Source organism: Streptopelia decaocto (genome assembly GCF_964273445.1).
Source record: "Streptopelia decaocto genome assembly, chromosome: 9".
NCBI lineage: Eukaryota > Metazoa > Chordata > Aves > Columbiformes > Columbidae > Streptopelia > Streptopelia decaocto.
Window position 1 is genome coordinate 6,429,154 of NC_138664.1, and position 15,888 is coordinate 6,445,041.

Sequence of the window (15,888 nt, forward strand, 5' to 3'; positions counted from 1 at the left end):
AAAAGGAGAAATGTTGTGGAGCCCTCTCTCGAGGCTAAAATCCAAAACATTTACAAGACTCAGGAGCAAGAAAGCTCACAGATAATCAGCAGAACTGATGCCAGTTCAATCAAAGCAAACCAGTAACAGCAACTGGGAGGAGTACAGATTATGCAGCATCGTTCTGTACAGACAAAAAGTATCCTTTTCATCATGCAACGGTTAAATAACTTAACTATCCCAAGTTTGAATTGCTGACTGCTCAGCTCGTCATTTATGTAGCATTAGTCTCTGCTGTTTCTGAAGTTTGCCTTTCGGAGAAAAAACGGCAACTTCAAAACATGCAAAAATTAATGAAACCCATATGTGGGATACTGTCATTATTCCATGTTTATAAGAGGATCAGGTTTTGTTAAAAGGGCTTATTTAATGCAGACGCATAAGAAAAAACACCCAGCAAAAGATCTGAAAGCTATTGAAAGAAAAATATTTTCTTTGTTAACCCAAGCAGCCAGTAACAAGCAAAAAGACACGATTTATAGTAAAAGCCACTATGTTCTTTGGTGCAACTTTGTTTATGGCTTCACTGACAGCTTATAAAGTTCTCCTAAATAGAAAAACCTCTCCTAAATATATTTTACCCTTTTGACCCTTTTCAGAATTGTACTGTATTTAAGCTGCGACAACCTAAAAATCAATGACTTATGGAAACATCTGTTGGTACAGGTAGAAAATTGAGACTTTTTCAACAGGTGTTGTTATTTTATGCTTTTTTTTGGCTAGGTCAGTCAGTAAGACTTGAAGAAAATATTAGCTGGGCTCCTTTCCTGACTTCGGTCTCCCTTCAGCGGCTGCCGTCAAGTGTCCTGATCCCTCCCCTGCCCTGCGAGTCTGGGGGAAAAAAGTCCGAATGTCCCCCAAGTCTGGTCTTGCTCACCAGCCTCAGACAAGAAATAAAGGAAACACAGCTCCCAAATGGGCACACCTATTTTATCTCACTTATTCACCTAAATACTGCTTTAAAATATCCCCTGATGTAGATGCTTTCGGCCCCGCACAAAGAGGCTAAACCCTCCACCCGCAGCCCGCTCCGCTACCCATCTCCCTGGCTCCCCTTTCCAGTTCCTACAGTGCTCCACAATGAACCCCAGGTTCGTCTTGCCTCCCCGCTCCAGTTATTTCATTGCCAGGATCCAGACATCTGCCGACCTCCCCCTGAAATATAACACACAATGTATTTTAAGAGCCAACCTGCCAAAAGGTATTCGACGCTCCAGACAGCACCACTAACCAGATAGGGAACATACACTGCTCATAAGATGACATGCATTAAAACAGAATGTACTTTTTGTGGGAGACTAATGCTTAACTAAAAAAAAAAAAAAAACAAAAAAGAAACCAAAATATTCTATTTTAAAATATTTAATTCAGCTGCTGCTTGAAAAATATGTCTCTATATGAATTCTGCTTTCTTGAAAGAGAAGAAAACAACTCACAAAACTTTTGAAGATCTCACAAAATCATGTTTCAGCGTACATTTAAATTGTCAAGAGCCAGAGAAAAGCAATACTCTGAGCACAGACATTTCTTCCTATTTCTCTTTTTAACAGAGGGTATTTGTGTAGTCTTAACTTCAAAACTTATTTCCCTGCCATGCACTTCTAGTGTCACCGCTGGTGTTGACTGACTTGTGCCAACCCCTGCCTGAAAGGACAGCGGCAAGAAAAGCCAGTTTAGACAGAAACCACTTATCTCAAGGAGGGTGAGCCCCAGGTTCGCAAGCAGAGGAGATTTTTCAGCATTAAAGAATTCTAGGAACTACTCCAAGACAGAAATTTTTGTTGTCTGGTGTACTGTAAGGATTTTAAGCCCAGAAAGTTATTTATTTAGTCTATACATTTAGATTTATAACGAAGGCAGAAACAAAGGCAGAGGATCCATCTATACTCTTCTGGGTGCCTTTTGCATCGGTTACAACATACAAAGTAAACCTCAGCTTCCCCAAAGACAGAAAACAAGTTATAAACAAGTCTTGACAGGCAAATCAAATGCTGTCCCCCAAATTCTCAGCTATGAACAAAAAAGCCTTTAGAGGTTTCTATGTCTCCCCAAAATGCAATTAAAACCAGAATTTGCAAAATGCCCTAAAACTGTTTCGGCCGATGCAGCAGGGAGCAAAAGACTCTTGCCCCGCTTCTCTTTTTAACACCGCGGGACCCCAGCCTCTACAGTCAATGCCTCTCTTCAGGCATCTGCAAGTGGGAATATTTGGAAAAGGTGTAAGCAAGCCTCTTTCTCTTTTAAAAGGCTCAAAAATATATATTACTGACTTTTTTTACCCATTAGGTGCAAGCATTTGAAACTAAGACTTGTCCACCTCCTCCTGGGCAAGCGGGTAAGTACGCATTTCCTCACCTTGCGAGTTAAAAATAAAAATAATAGTGGAACAAAACACAAAGAGCACTTCTTTAATCTCAGCAGACTCTAACAGCTCACTCCTGTCCATGCCTTTGATAAGAATCAATGTGATCTGCAGTAAAGAATTTTGGAGGGGCATCAGAGATTTCTACATTCTCAAGCACAAAGTCTCAGAGCGAAACCAATGTTTCACAGAACCGCACCTCCAGCCTTTGAAAAATGCGTATTTTGGAAATAACATCCCTCCCAACCACTTTCAGGCATTTAATGTGCCCAGCTGTGTTAAGAAACCAAGCAAAAGTTCAGTGTCAAGCAAGTCAGGATTATGATCTTCTGGTGATTTATGGAGGTAAGCACAGCCTCAGACAGAAGAAAAACAAGTCACTTGATGTTAAGCAGACTCAGTACCAGGGCTCAGACTAATGAGTTTGCAAGGGTGAGGCTTCACGTTCCTGCCTCTTATCTCATCAGCTGGAAGGACAATGTATAAGAAGGGAGAACATATTCAGCTGGTAAATGAGACAGGCAGACCCAGCGCCATGGTACCTGCAAATACAGTATTAGTGTTTGCAGTAGAGACGTTGGAAACGCTTCAGGACAGGGAGGCACATGGTATTTGATAAAGATGCTGTACTTCCCACAGGTAAGAATATGCCCCCAAATAACATGAAACTACTATTATCATGCCTGTAATGCTATCAGGGTATATACATCAAGGCAAAGTCTTTAGGGAGAGGCATTATTTAACTAGGCTGAGAAAATCATAAGCCAAGCATTGGTCCATCTGCAGATCTGAAAGGAGAGCAGTGTAACTCCAGTTAAACACAGGCTAGCAACAATTCCTCTGACTTGAGCTACACAAACAGAAGAGAAAGCAAACGAGATAACCCAGAAATATTTGCTGTGTCTTTTGGACTAGGTTCTTAGGCACAGCTACTGCCTTCATTGTAGCCAAGTACATTGCTGACACCAAGATTATAAATGCAATAAGCAAGAAGGGAGGGAGCAGCAGCACCCCACTTCTTAGGAGAAAATAAAAAAGTTAGCTACATTAAATGCCTGCTTATACAGGCACAAATTTAATGCATAAGTGAAGCAGAAAGAGAAAGTGGAAGGAGAAGAACCTTGTTAGCTGTAAGAAACAAAGTGCAAAAGAAAGCCTGGTACAGAATTTTCTCCCATTTCCTAATTCCAATATAGCTGATCAAGAATATTCTACTAAGCCATTGCAAAACTCTGTCACATTCTTGTTACAGCCTCCGTGTTGGGATTATTCCAAAGCAGAAGTCCAAAACACAGATCACAGGAGTAAAATCAACAAGCTGGCGATGGAAGGAAAAGCGGCAGTGAGAAGAAACTCTCTTCTTATCCCTTACACCTACCTGCCCTGGGGTCCCAACAAAAAGTCACTACTGTCCATGGTTTTTACAGGATCTGCATTTGAAGACATCACCTCTTCTTCAGTGTGACTGATGACTAATACAAGTCTATCTGATGTTTTAACAGCAGTTTGATCTTCCTAATTTCTACTCTAGCTCTACATACAACTCTCCTTTGTCCTTTACCTTTTTCATATTACACCATTCTTTTCATCCTTTTCTGGAAGGTAAATCAGAAATGCCATGCCTGGATACTGCTGGAGCCCATAATTCTTTATCAGCAGCCAAGAGTCCAGCTCATCACCCAAATAATGTCCCCATCTGAGCACTCTCAGACTGCACGGCTAGGTTTCACCTTCTAACACGGATCTTAAAGACAAGAGGTATGATGACAACACCAGTCCATACAACAGGCCAGGCAATGTAACCCCACAGCAGTTCTAGCACTGGTTTGGGATTTTATTTAGAGCTGCAATGTATTGCTCATAGGACATCCAGTCTTGATGGGAACACTTGAAGCAGTGCAGAGCTAACTCCTTCCTACAGTAAATTACTCAAATAACTATTTTTACACTTCAAAGTTTTAATTGTTATTCCTACAGTTTCAATCTGTTTAACCTCACTTTCTAAATGCTGCATCTCATTTATGGCTCTTCCATCAGAGTAAAAAGTGGGAAGAAAGCTGTTCCCCATACATATAGTTATAGTCCAAAGCTCTCCAAATGGTACATTGCTCTGGACTCAGCACAAAAGCTTTGCCCCTGTCTCAACTCACTTTTGAGCCTGGTTCACAGCACAACCTCCCAGGCAGAGGAGGAACCACGGTGCCCACCAGCAGCTGCTGCTGCAGACATGACCCAGTGGTACCCAGGGGCTTTGTCCCCCCACGTGTCACTTCTCCCTGTGGTTCACCTTTCAGGAGACTTCCTGGATTTGGCACAAAACGTCCCAAAAAGCCTTCCCAAACCCTGAAAAACTATACTAACAAAAACCTACGTGTAGGATAGCAGTTAGTGTAGAATAGCAATGACTTCTCACAAAACCCCAGAACAAATGTATGGTAACATAATTAAAAACCTATTTCTCGTATTAATGAGGTGTTCCTCTAAGGCAGCGTAACTACTGATTAACTGCAAAAAAACATGTCTACCAGAAAAACCCATCAATGCTGGCCACTCTACTTCGTAGGGGCCAGCTTCAGCTTCCAAAATATCGAATGGAGCTAGACAGTTTCCTTCAGAAGGATAAAAGACCAGTGACGTGATACACCAAAGTATAAATTTCTGATAATAACACAGTCGCCATCAAAAAGTCCACATTTGGTCTCCCATGTTATCATCTTAATTTCCTCTATATTTAGACCAGGAATTCAGTGTGCAGTAACCATGTCTCCCATACAACAGTTACACCACAAAACTTTAAGAGATTCCAAACACAAATAAAAGAAGCCATATGACACAGGAGATTGAACCATTCAAAACAGCACAGTATTTTCCTTCTCGAGGTGCAATATTCAATGCCAGCATTCCTTTGCCACAGTAACAGTCTTATACATCCATTATTTTATGGAGTCATACTTTCATGACTGCATAAAAAACAAATGTATCGAACAACTGGAAGAGAATGCCAAAACCAGGATTTTCTGTATTGAAAATCCTTTACTTCTGTGTTTTATAAACTTGTGAAATCATGGAACGCTGACACTAAAAAGGGTTTCAGAAAGCTTCATTAATGCACTGACGTTAAATAATTTGTATGACTGAATCCCTTTGCCAGATGCAAGCCAATAGCAAGCATCACGGAAGATTCGTAATTATTAAACAGTTGTTTTTAATCTGCATCCTTCTCAAGACTGCGGCAGGAACACATACGTAGCTCTGCCTTTGACGTAACAGTATTTGCAGATGGTAAATAAAATTGCAGGTAGCTCTTGATGCTCTTAAATGAGCGTGAAAATCCGAGGGATAAACTTCCTTTGCAGCCGATGCTGGGAGGATGGCAGAGCCAGATGTTTTATTAGAGGAAATGAAGAATAAACAGAGTAGCAGGGCTACACGCAGCAATCTTTACCTCTAAAAAAACGTTGCCTGTAGCAGCTGAAGGGGACCTCGAAGGGGAGGAGAAGTCACTCACCATGTCTAGCGATCAGTGAGGGCTGACACAAGCCCTGTGGCCACAGGAGCCCTGTGTTGCTGCAGACTCGCCCCGAGCCAAACCTGGGAGCGACATCTTTGTGCTGAGATGGGGATTTGGCTCAGCATGCACGTTCCTGCTTCCCTTGCTAACATCCGTGAATCCTGTGACTGAACTTGGAAACGATCTGTCTCAAGCTGAGGATTAGCAGCGTTTGGGAGAAAAAGGCATCGGAACTGCAGCACCCAGAGAAATTAAGCATAGGACAAAAAAGCCTGCCATGGTAGTTGTACAAATGCCTTCCTGCTACAGATTTCAAAGCATGAGTAACAGTAAAGGCCAAACAACAATCTCAGCCTGGTTTGAATTTTTCTTTTTCTTTTCTTCCTGTTGTTTTTATTCTAACTCCCTACAGCATGTACTGTGGACTCAACCGCTCACGCAGCGATGCACAGACGGCAAAACCCAGGGTGAGCTATTCTGCATGGTGAAGAATTTATTCAGGGGTTGACAGTCTGACACAATTTCCTCCTAGACCTCTCGAACCTCTGCTTTGAGCATCCGGGGCAGACACAGGATGCTGGTGGGTGTGAGAAAGGGCCTGGCGGATGACTAGCCCAAAGCCTTGACCCAATGGTATGAGTATGTCACCCTCCGGCAGTCATGCCAGGCTTAGGCCAGGCTCCTTTTTAGCTGGGTTTTTCCATGTTTACTCTAGTTACAGGACAACATCTATAAAGAGAGAGTTACGGAAGTGATTTTTAAGAGGCAGGGCGAGGATGCAGCCTATTGTTAAGGCTGCGCTTTACACTGCTGGACCCCGCTCTGTTTTTTTCTAACGCTTCAGCTGCTTGCTCTAAATTTCCCATGCTGTTGGGAAGCTTCCCACGTCGTTCTGCAGGCTCTTCGGAAAACAGCGATCTACAATCACCTTCACACAGTATGTACATATGAACACGCAGAGCAAATGGACTTCAGTGCACACAAGCAACCTGAATTTTGGCATGTCCTCAGCGTGAGCAGTTTGTTAAAGAAGTTATTTCCTAAGAAAAGAAACCAAAATGCATCCTTGGAGAGCTATAATGACCCTCTGCCTTGGGTCACCATCGAGGTTCGGCATTTTTGAGCCATGAAGCTCTCTACTACTTGACTTGACCAACAGCCAGCACTGGCACCAGGCTCTTCTCCAAAGGACACTGGACACCTTGGCCATAATTTTCTCCATTTATCTGTTGACTCCCAGGAAGATTATGATGAAGAGGAGGACAAATCTCTGGAAATTTCACACCTATTGATCATCCCAACACTTATCTCATTCCCACGAGCCCTTTTCCACCCAGTCCAGCCCATTCCATCTTCCTACCTCTATCTCCTGTGGTCCTGCTGTCCTCATCCCCTTCCTCCACACACCCTGCCAGACTCTGGCCAAGCTGCTCACTCCTCCCTATTTGGCAAAGCACAAACCCCGGGGGCCTACAAACCAACGCAATGAGCAACAACAGACCTGGGGCTCTGCCCCAACAGAGCATCATCTATCTTATCTGTAGCAACCCCCAGGGAAGGAGGTTTCCTAGCCTCCCTAGGTGGTCTTGCAACAGCTTCATGATGATAACAGGATGTTTTCTCAATATCCAGCCTAAATCATCCTGGCAAATTAGCAAATCAGTAAATTAAACTGCCATGGAAATCTGGGACTTTAATAACCACTATTACACATTGGCAGCCTGCTAGATTGCACAATAGTTTTCTTTTTGTTGTACTGAATAAACTTAATTCTTTCAAACTCTTCTCATGTTTCTTAATCTCTTCGTGTCCTTTCCTTCTGAACAGTGTCCTTCCCAGCACGCCTCTGTCCTCCTTGGAGCGGGGCACCCAAAACTGGATTCGATGGCAACGATGATGCCTTGGAAGTACCATGCACAAGTCACCTCCTGCACCTTATGGAAGACGCTCTTTCAATACAACCCGAACCAAGATTTGTCCTTTCACAATGTCCTCTCACTGATGATTCATCTGTGGTCCACTAAAAATCCTCAGCCTTTTTCTACCCATCACTCTCCAGTTTAAACCTCACTTAGTAAACATGCATTTTTATTTCTTCCTTGCAAATGAAGCACTCTGTGTGAGCTTTTATCTCTTATCTGCATGCGCTCTCCAAATTCTTAAGGTCACTATTGAACCCTGACCCTGTTCTCTCAAGTGCCTGCAACCCCTCCCAACCTGATGTAATCTGAAAGCGTTATAAACACACTTCCATCTTCCAAATCATGACTGAAAATATTGCAAGTTTTGCCCCAGAAAGTGACCTTGCTGATACATCATACGTTACTGCAGCACTTGGATCACTGGAGAGATGAAAGCGCAAATATTTTTCAAGTTTCATTCTGCATGAAGATACTTCGAAATGCCATGTTTATATGGTAGGCTGCAGCCTCTGAAAATACAGACATTAATTAAAAACTAATTCATCCAGTAAAAGTAGGATGTATTAAATTTAATAGGAACTAACTAATGGAATTAATAAATACAATGAGAAGGCTGTTTCCCAGCGAACTCTGTTTCTGGGGTCAGCCAGCTACAATTTGTCAGTCACAGGCTTAGACAACCAAAGCTGTCAGATGAACCCAGCAGTGCGACCTTATCCATCCTGCCACATGAAGACAAAGGTTCAGCAAATAATGAATCATAACTGATTTCTAGGATCAACACAAGAAGAGCAGGTTATCAGGGTATGGTTCATTTCAAACTGTCACTTGACTTTCATAATGCTGGAGTCACCAGGCACCATTTCTAAATTATTTTGATATCACAGTACACAGAAGCCAAACCAGAGTTCTCATCAGAGTTAAGAATCTAAAGTTATTCAATTCAAAAAATGCTAAAGTCTAATTTTAATAGATCGGATCAAGTTATTGCCCCAACTCTACTCCAGATCCCCAGACAAAGCAGGAAGATAAGGACCAGGCAAGTCTCCAGCCAGATGAGCACCCACTGCCCAACAGGAAAGGGGCTTGGGAAATTCTGGTTACAGAATTTCTGTAGCTAAACAAATGCAACCCCTGTGAAAATATTCTGGAGATTTAAGAAAAAGACACTTAAAAACCCCATTTTAATTGGAAAACGCATTTTTCCATTATTTTCTTTTCAGTGCTTATAAGCCTACAAACCATTATTTTCCTAAACACTTTTCAGCTGCAGCTTTTCCATGACAAGCACAAGAGCCTCTCTCATGCAAAGTCTTCTGAAGCAACTACAGGGAAAGCATGTGCAAACTTACACATGTAAAACTGGAGAATGCTTGTTGGCATCACAAATTCAGATAAATTTGCCTTCAGAAATCAACTCACAAGAAGGAATTTTCTCCCATCTCTTTCCAGTGCACTCAAGCTTACTGTTATTCAGCCCAATTATACTATACAAGAAGTTGCACTTTTTAGACTCCAAAACATTTCTTTTTGACAGTCTGTGCATAAAAGCAGCTTTCTACATTGCGTGTTTATAAGTAACATTGTGTAAAATTCTCACCTGTAAAACAAGAGTTAATGCAGTTCCCAAGGTCCAAAGCTACTGACAGCACCGGTGAGACTGCTAAATACCTGCAGCTCCCGATCAGGTGCAAGCAACAACATTTTTATTTGCCAGAAGTTAAGGAAACTGCTTTTACTAACCACAAAATGGCTCTCTAATGAGAAGGGAATGAGAACCTGAAAGACTTCTGCCTACAAAAGAGTCAGCACTAAATATTAATAAAACAGAACAGGAGATGCACACTTTAGGGATGGCTTTCACTGGCCACCTCCCTACCCAACCTACGCGCGTGAATTAAGCTCTATTTATAAGTCTTCCATTGACTTTTTTTTTAAACGACCTTAATATAGTGCAGTTGTTATGTTGTTTCTGTTGAACTTAGCAACAGGAAACCCTGTCAGTCCTGCAGCAAACTTTCCATTCCCCTGGCACTCCCATTCCTGCACCAGAAAAGCCAGATTTCTACAGAGGTGTTTGACAGGCTGGTGGGGGAGAAGGAGAAGAGAAGAAAGCATACACACCAAAAAAGTTAAAAAAAAGAAAGAAAAGAAAAAAAAAAAGAAAAAAACAAGTGTGTAAAACATGCAAAATGAAAGACAAATTAAACGTTTCTCTTTTTTTTGCCAGTTTGAAAGGAAAAGGCAGTGCCCTAATTTGCATTTTCTAATTGTATCTTTCTTTACTACCAGATACCTAACTATTAGTCATGAAAATTACCTTTATCAATAAAGGGTTGGTAAAAAAACCATCATAATCTTTACGCTCACGCATCGTAGTAACAAAAGACTTACTTATCAAGGCAGCACAAATTTTAGATTGTAAAGTTATTTGCTCTACTCTGTGGTTAACTCACCAAGCAATCAGCTACAGAAATTAAGCCTTAACTTGTTAAAAACAAAATAAACCTGATTTTATTACAAGCTTTGGCAAGACTGTTCTGCTGCCTGAAGAGTTTTACTGTGGGATGAGCAAAGTTTTTTGGTGCTCCACCCTATAATATTAACTCATCCCAGCAGTATTTTCTTTTTTAACAGCTTTATAATGGTACACTAACAAACAAACACAGCTGCTCAATGGCAACATGCACCAACAGAGGCTGTGAGCAATTTAGCATTTGCAAATCACTTGCCTTTTCAGGAAGAATAATATATATATATAATATAGGAGCAAATGCAAATCTAGTTAAGAAAGGTAAGACTAAAAAACCCAGCTCCTGATAGAGGAGTATATGTATTAAAGGAGATTTAAACAAAAATTATGTTCCTGTCAAGCCTAATATTCACTTTTTTTTTAATCATAGACAGTCCTTAAATATGGCAAAGCACAAGTAATAAAAAACAATACCAACTGATTTCTGATCCCTGGTATGACATTTTTATACTGTTTCACCTTTACGAGGAAATATGGGATTTCCCTCCACATTTGATCCTTGTATGTCTTACTATTATTAATTTTTCTTCCAGCAAAGCACTAACACTCACAGCCAGCGATGCCTTTGGACCTCGGAGTCCGTGCACACACCAACACCAGTTGGCCATGGTCCCCCCTGCCAAAAACTCCCTGGAGGGACAAAGCCTGAGAGGGGACGGAGCAGCTCGCCAGGACCACGCAGCATCGCCAACCCCACGTGCACATGGGGCATCGCTTTTGTCAAATTATACACAAATCCTGGTACAACCCTGCCTCACAACGAACCTGCTGGGTCAACCTCTATGTCAACAACTGACAGAAATAAATACGGCTTAACCCAGTGGTAGGAAAAAAGCATAGTCTCAAAAAGCCCATGCTATTTTTAAAGGACTAAGGCAACGTCACGGTGACAGACGCCATTCGGCTTTGCAAAGGCTACAGAAAGGAAACCAGCCAGTTAGGTGGCCAGCCGCAGCAGCATTTCTTTAAAAAGCACAGAAAAAGACAAGGTGACGATGTGTAAGTGGCACTCACCGCCTCTTCGTGGGTTGTGCTCCCGTTGTGATCTTTCAGAAAATCCACCTCGTCTTCAGTTTTCATTTCCAGCTTCCCTGTGAAAACAGACGGTTTGCAGAAGCAATTTTAAAACAAACTTCTTTCAGCGCTGCTGGTATTTTTCTGTTTATTCAAACCAGTCTCAAAAAAAGAGAAAAAAAAGAAAGCCCAACCCCAAAACCCCTTCAACAAGTCCATTTGACTTGCAACATCTGGTTTCATTCCCGACTTTGCTGCTTGTTATTAGCTTTAAGAATTATCGTGTCTGGGATTGAAGGAAGCTATGAAACAGCAGCAAGCAGAGGGTGAAACTCCTAAAAAGCTCTAGGTGAAGTTGAGCACAGCTGCATGTGTTTGCCCATGTGTTTTCTTGGCTTCTGTTCATCTAGTTAAAAGAATCATTTTTTTTTCTGTTTTTCTTCTTATCATAACAAGAAGATAAAGCAAGAAACCAGCCTTGTCACTGGTATATTAAGCATTGGAAAAAAAAAAATCAGAAGATAAAGCCCACTTGCACTGCCTTAAGGACAATGATTAGGTCTCTGGACTAGGAATGCAAACTCTTTACACAGTTTATAAAGTCCCAGCTGATTTTCCCCTTCCTCATGCTCCCATGATGGTGTCACCACCTCAGTGCTACAATCATCATGTCCCAGCTGCTTTCTCTGCCCGACAAAGCTTTCATTAGTCACCCTTCCCCAGGGGTTCCCTTCTGTCTACCTTTCCCTGGCATGAAGTCAATGTCCTGATACTCTTTCAACCCTAAGCTAATGACTCTCGTGACACACATGATATGTTTAGAGGAGTGATTTGACCAAAGCCACCCAGCTGGAGAGCGGCTGTGTTAGGGCTAAACCCCTCTCTAATCCTGGTCCCTCCCTCATTTCTACTAAAAACAAACACTGGATGGATGACAACACCTTCCCTGTACATTTGCAGTGAGTTTACCCGCTCAGGGATTCAGCAAGAGGAGCCTCCCATCCTCATGGGGAAACTGCTGTAACAACAGCCACCAATGGTCTTCCACTAGCATTAAAGTCTACCCTTGATTTTGGGACTATCTGGTTTTGCAATGTTCTGTTGATAAACTTATCCAACATCATTAAGTCAAACTGGTGTGATTTCGTCTCAATTAGATGAGTTCGTGGGTGGACTCTCAGAAATCAGAGGTAAAGCTACAAACTTCTCCGAGTTCCATTTGCTGTCAAAGCAGAGATCATGGTTGTGACAAGATCTGCTCAGGGTTGTGGCAATGACGTGATGGCTGAAATCTTTATCCAAAGATGGAACACGCAAGGAAGAAATTTTTGGTGCACTGAGGAGGAGAGAAGCAAGCAGTGTATTCATACTCCGTGCTGGCTAAGAACTGGAGGACCAAGCCACGTATCCTCTGGATGAAATTCAAGCGGACAATTTTTGCATTCTGCCACTTCTTCCTAAACTTCTATTAAGAAACATATTCCAAATGAAAAGCACTATAATGCAATCACAGAGGTCTCTAGGCACAGAGCACCTTATCACACGTATGGTATCATCAGTGACATCTGCTATCAGTTCATCCTGCTGCTCTACCAGACAAAGGAAATTGTAGTAAGTGCTTTTCCACTGGGAAAATGCCATTGAGGAGAATGAGGTGAAGACCGGCAAAATTCAAAATAAGGTGATATTCTTCTATCTGGAAATGAATGTTTTCTTTAAATGCTGAGATCTACAAGACACACACTTGGGATACTTCTTCCAGAAGAGCAGCTAGTGAGCAGTGGTTACAGTAGTTGTTAAGATGCCAAACCCCAACCATACAACACAATCTTGCCGGGGTGGCTTTCTGACAAGACACTGCATCTACTCAGAGGTGTTTTGTCAGCACAGACACATGCCATTTCTTCTCGCCCAGCCTGTCTACTGTGGTATGATTTCATATCCTAACTGTCTGCTTTTTTAATGAGTAGCATATATCTGCCTGACTTGCAAATAATGTGCTTGAAGAAACCATTACTCTGCTGTAATGCAGTTCTGAGTCCAAAGCTAATAGCATGAGGAGCCGTCTTATTAAAGTAGGATCTTCCAACTTCATCATCTTCCTTCCAGGTTGTGATCTTTGTCTAGATATCTGTCTGGATAAAGCAATTACCCCTTTGAGGTCCCTGTTTTGGGGGTAGGCTGAAACTAAGAAGAGGCAATGAGATAACCAGGTATATATTTGGGAGCAATTTCAATATATAAATAAAAAAAATTGGAAAGCTCAATGATTTGGAGTAAGGGCAACAGCAATTATCAGCCCATTACATCTCTGACAAATTAGCATGACAATGAAACTCTCCGACCACACACGTTTCTGAGAAACAGCCTCATGACCTACACTTCCTTTGGGAAGGCTTGATTGTAAGTGTATCGAAAAAAGATCTGATTCATTCTGAGCACTGACGACTCCTTCACGGCTACAAAATACTCTGTACAAACCCAGGCTGCAGGGAAAACTTCCCAGCACTGACACAGCAAGGAAGAATTGACGGAAAGAATTAAAGGCTGCCACTGGACTAGTACACAAAACACGCCACCCAAAGCTTAGACATGGACATGAGAAATGTACACAGCAACAATAATAATAAATAATAAATCTGTTCTCTTGAATTGCTGCCATATCAGAGATCGAGATGCTGCCTTATAGGAGGTGAATTTCAGCAATATTTCAAATGGTGTGCTACAATTCATAGCAGTCATTTCTCTCCGCTTTAAGCTAATATTTTATTTGGGCTTCCCTAACATTTTGCCTCAGAGCAATCTGAAGTTCTTCAAGAGCAGATATTTCAGCTGAAAGTTTGTGCTGTGCAGCATCCCACTGCAAATAAACAGATCTTCCGTTGTATTCCAAGACCTTCTAGTCCTAAATCCTTATACATTTTAAATCTGTAACAGGATCACCTCCTTCCCCCCACCCCCCTTTCCATACCCTAACACAGAACGATGCCTTAATATTACTTCTCCTGCTGCAGTAACTATCTTATTGGACTGTTTAATCTCTTCTCCTTTTAAAACCTTGCCTAGACAATGTCATGCCTCCAAGAATCCAACCAGAGATAAAGACCTGGACTATGTGGCCAGAGCCAGCAGAGCAGGAGGCTCCCAGAAGAAAGGAGCTTTTGCCTTACAGCCACTCCCATCCCATTGAACTGTCAATCTGTCATCTAAACAGTTGTTGTGGTGGTTTTTGTTTGTTTGTTTGTTTTTTCTCTGAAAACAGCTTTCTAATCCACCTTTACATCTTACTACTTTTTTTACTAGTCATCTGCTGCCTAAAGTTTAATGGTTATCTCCCGAAACATAAACTTTCTAAAAATTCTGAACTAAACAAAAAAGGGATTTGCTGGACCCACCACTGACCCCCCCAAAAAACAATCCTTTCCCTTGCCCCCAGTTATTGTGCTATCACAGAACAAATCCTCTGCCATCAGCCCATTCTGCACCTAGAAGAAAGAGCTCCCAGCACTGAAGCAGTGAAACAGTTTTACAGATTTACAACTTCATGATTTATACAATCAGAGATTTCAAAAAATTGTTTAAATGGTTTGTTTGTTTGTTTATTCAGTGCCGGGAAAGCGAAAGGCACTGTATCATTTTCTCACAGCAAAGAAAAAAAATGGCAACTGAAAAAGTTCAGCTGCTTCCATTAACAGCTGCCTAAACAGGTGGAGTATAAAGATCAGATTAGCTCCACACTTCAGTAGCAAATTCACCCATGGTTTAATTCCAGGCTGGAGCAACAAACCCATTTCTCTTTCATTCAATTTATCACTTTATTTCCCTTTGTGGAGTTACCTGGTGACGTCTTCTATTAGCTCCTGTCGCACAAGCTCCAGATGTCTACGCTGTCCCCCAAGTCCCACCGCTCTCCCTCATCAACACTTATCCACGGGGAATGCCGGTCCCACTTCTCAGCTGATGGCAGCGAGCAAAACTCATCATCTGAGTTCCAGTACTGCTTAAATGCACTGGAAAACACCACCGGCTGCTCTGCCCGACAAAAAAGCCGTGCAGCCCGGAAAAGGCGGTGGGGGTAGGGCTTGCTGGCTTTTTTAAATGACCTAATACCACCAATTAGGAAGTGGCTTTGCGCAGTTCAGAACGACACCGGCAGCTGTTTCAAGTAGAGGAGCAAAGAAAATTCAGGAGGGCCCTGCTGCACCCTCTGACTCCACGTTAGCAAAAATACAGGGGAGAAGCAAAGGAAAAGCACTAAAGAACTAAACCCTCAGGCCAACATGAAAGCATGTAACTCGAAGATACAGTAACCCAAATAGCTCCCTCCCATTCATTCCTGCTCCAGGGAGGATTCACATGCTGGAAATTCTTCTGCACATATTCATAGATGATGTTCCATCCTTACACCCAGCGCCAGCCAAGCAACATGCATCTGAACTGAAAATTTTAATATATAACTTCGGATTACTTCTTTCTGAGAAGAAAAACCCCAAACACCCACACTTCC

The 15,888-nt window shown here is 42.0% G+C and overlaps 1 protein-coding gene across 6 annotated transcripts in view; it reads right to left on the minus strand.

Moving 5' to 3' along the window:
* AKAP13 (A-kinase anchoring protein 13) overlaps positions 1 to 15,888 on the minus strand; it is a 215,089-nt gene that overhangs the window by 81,901 nt on the left and 117,300 nt on the right. For all 6 annotated transcript variants that reach the window (XM_082061426.1, XM_082061429.1, XM_082061428.1 and 3 more), the window contains one exon: positions 11,382 to 11,458. In XM_082061426.1, the coding sequence (XP_081917552.1) occupies positions 11,382 to 11,458 (77 nt within the window). The remainder of the gene's footprint in view (positions 1 to 11,381; positions 11,459 to 15,888) is intronic.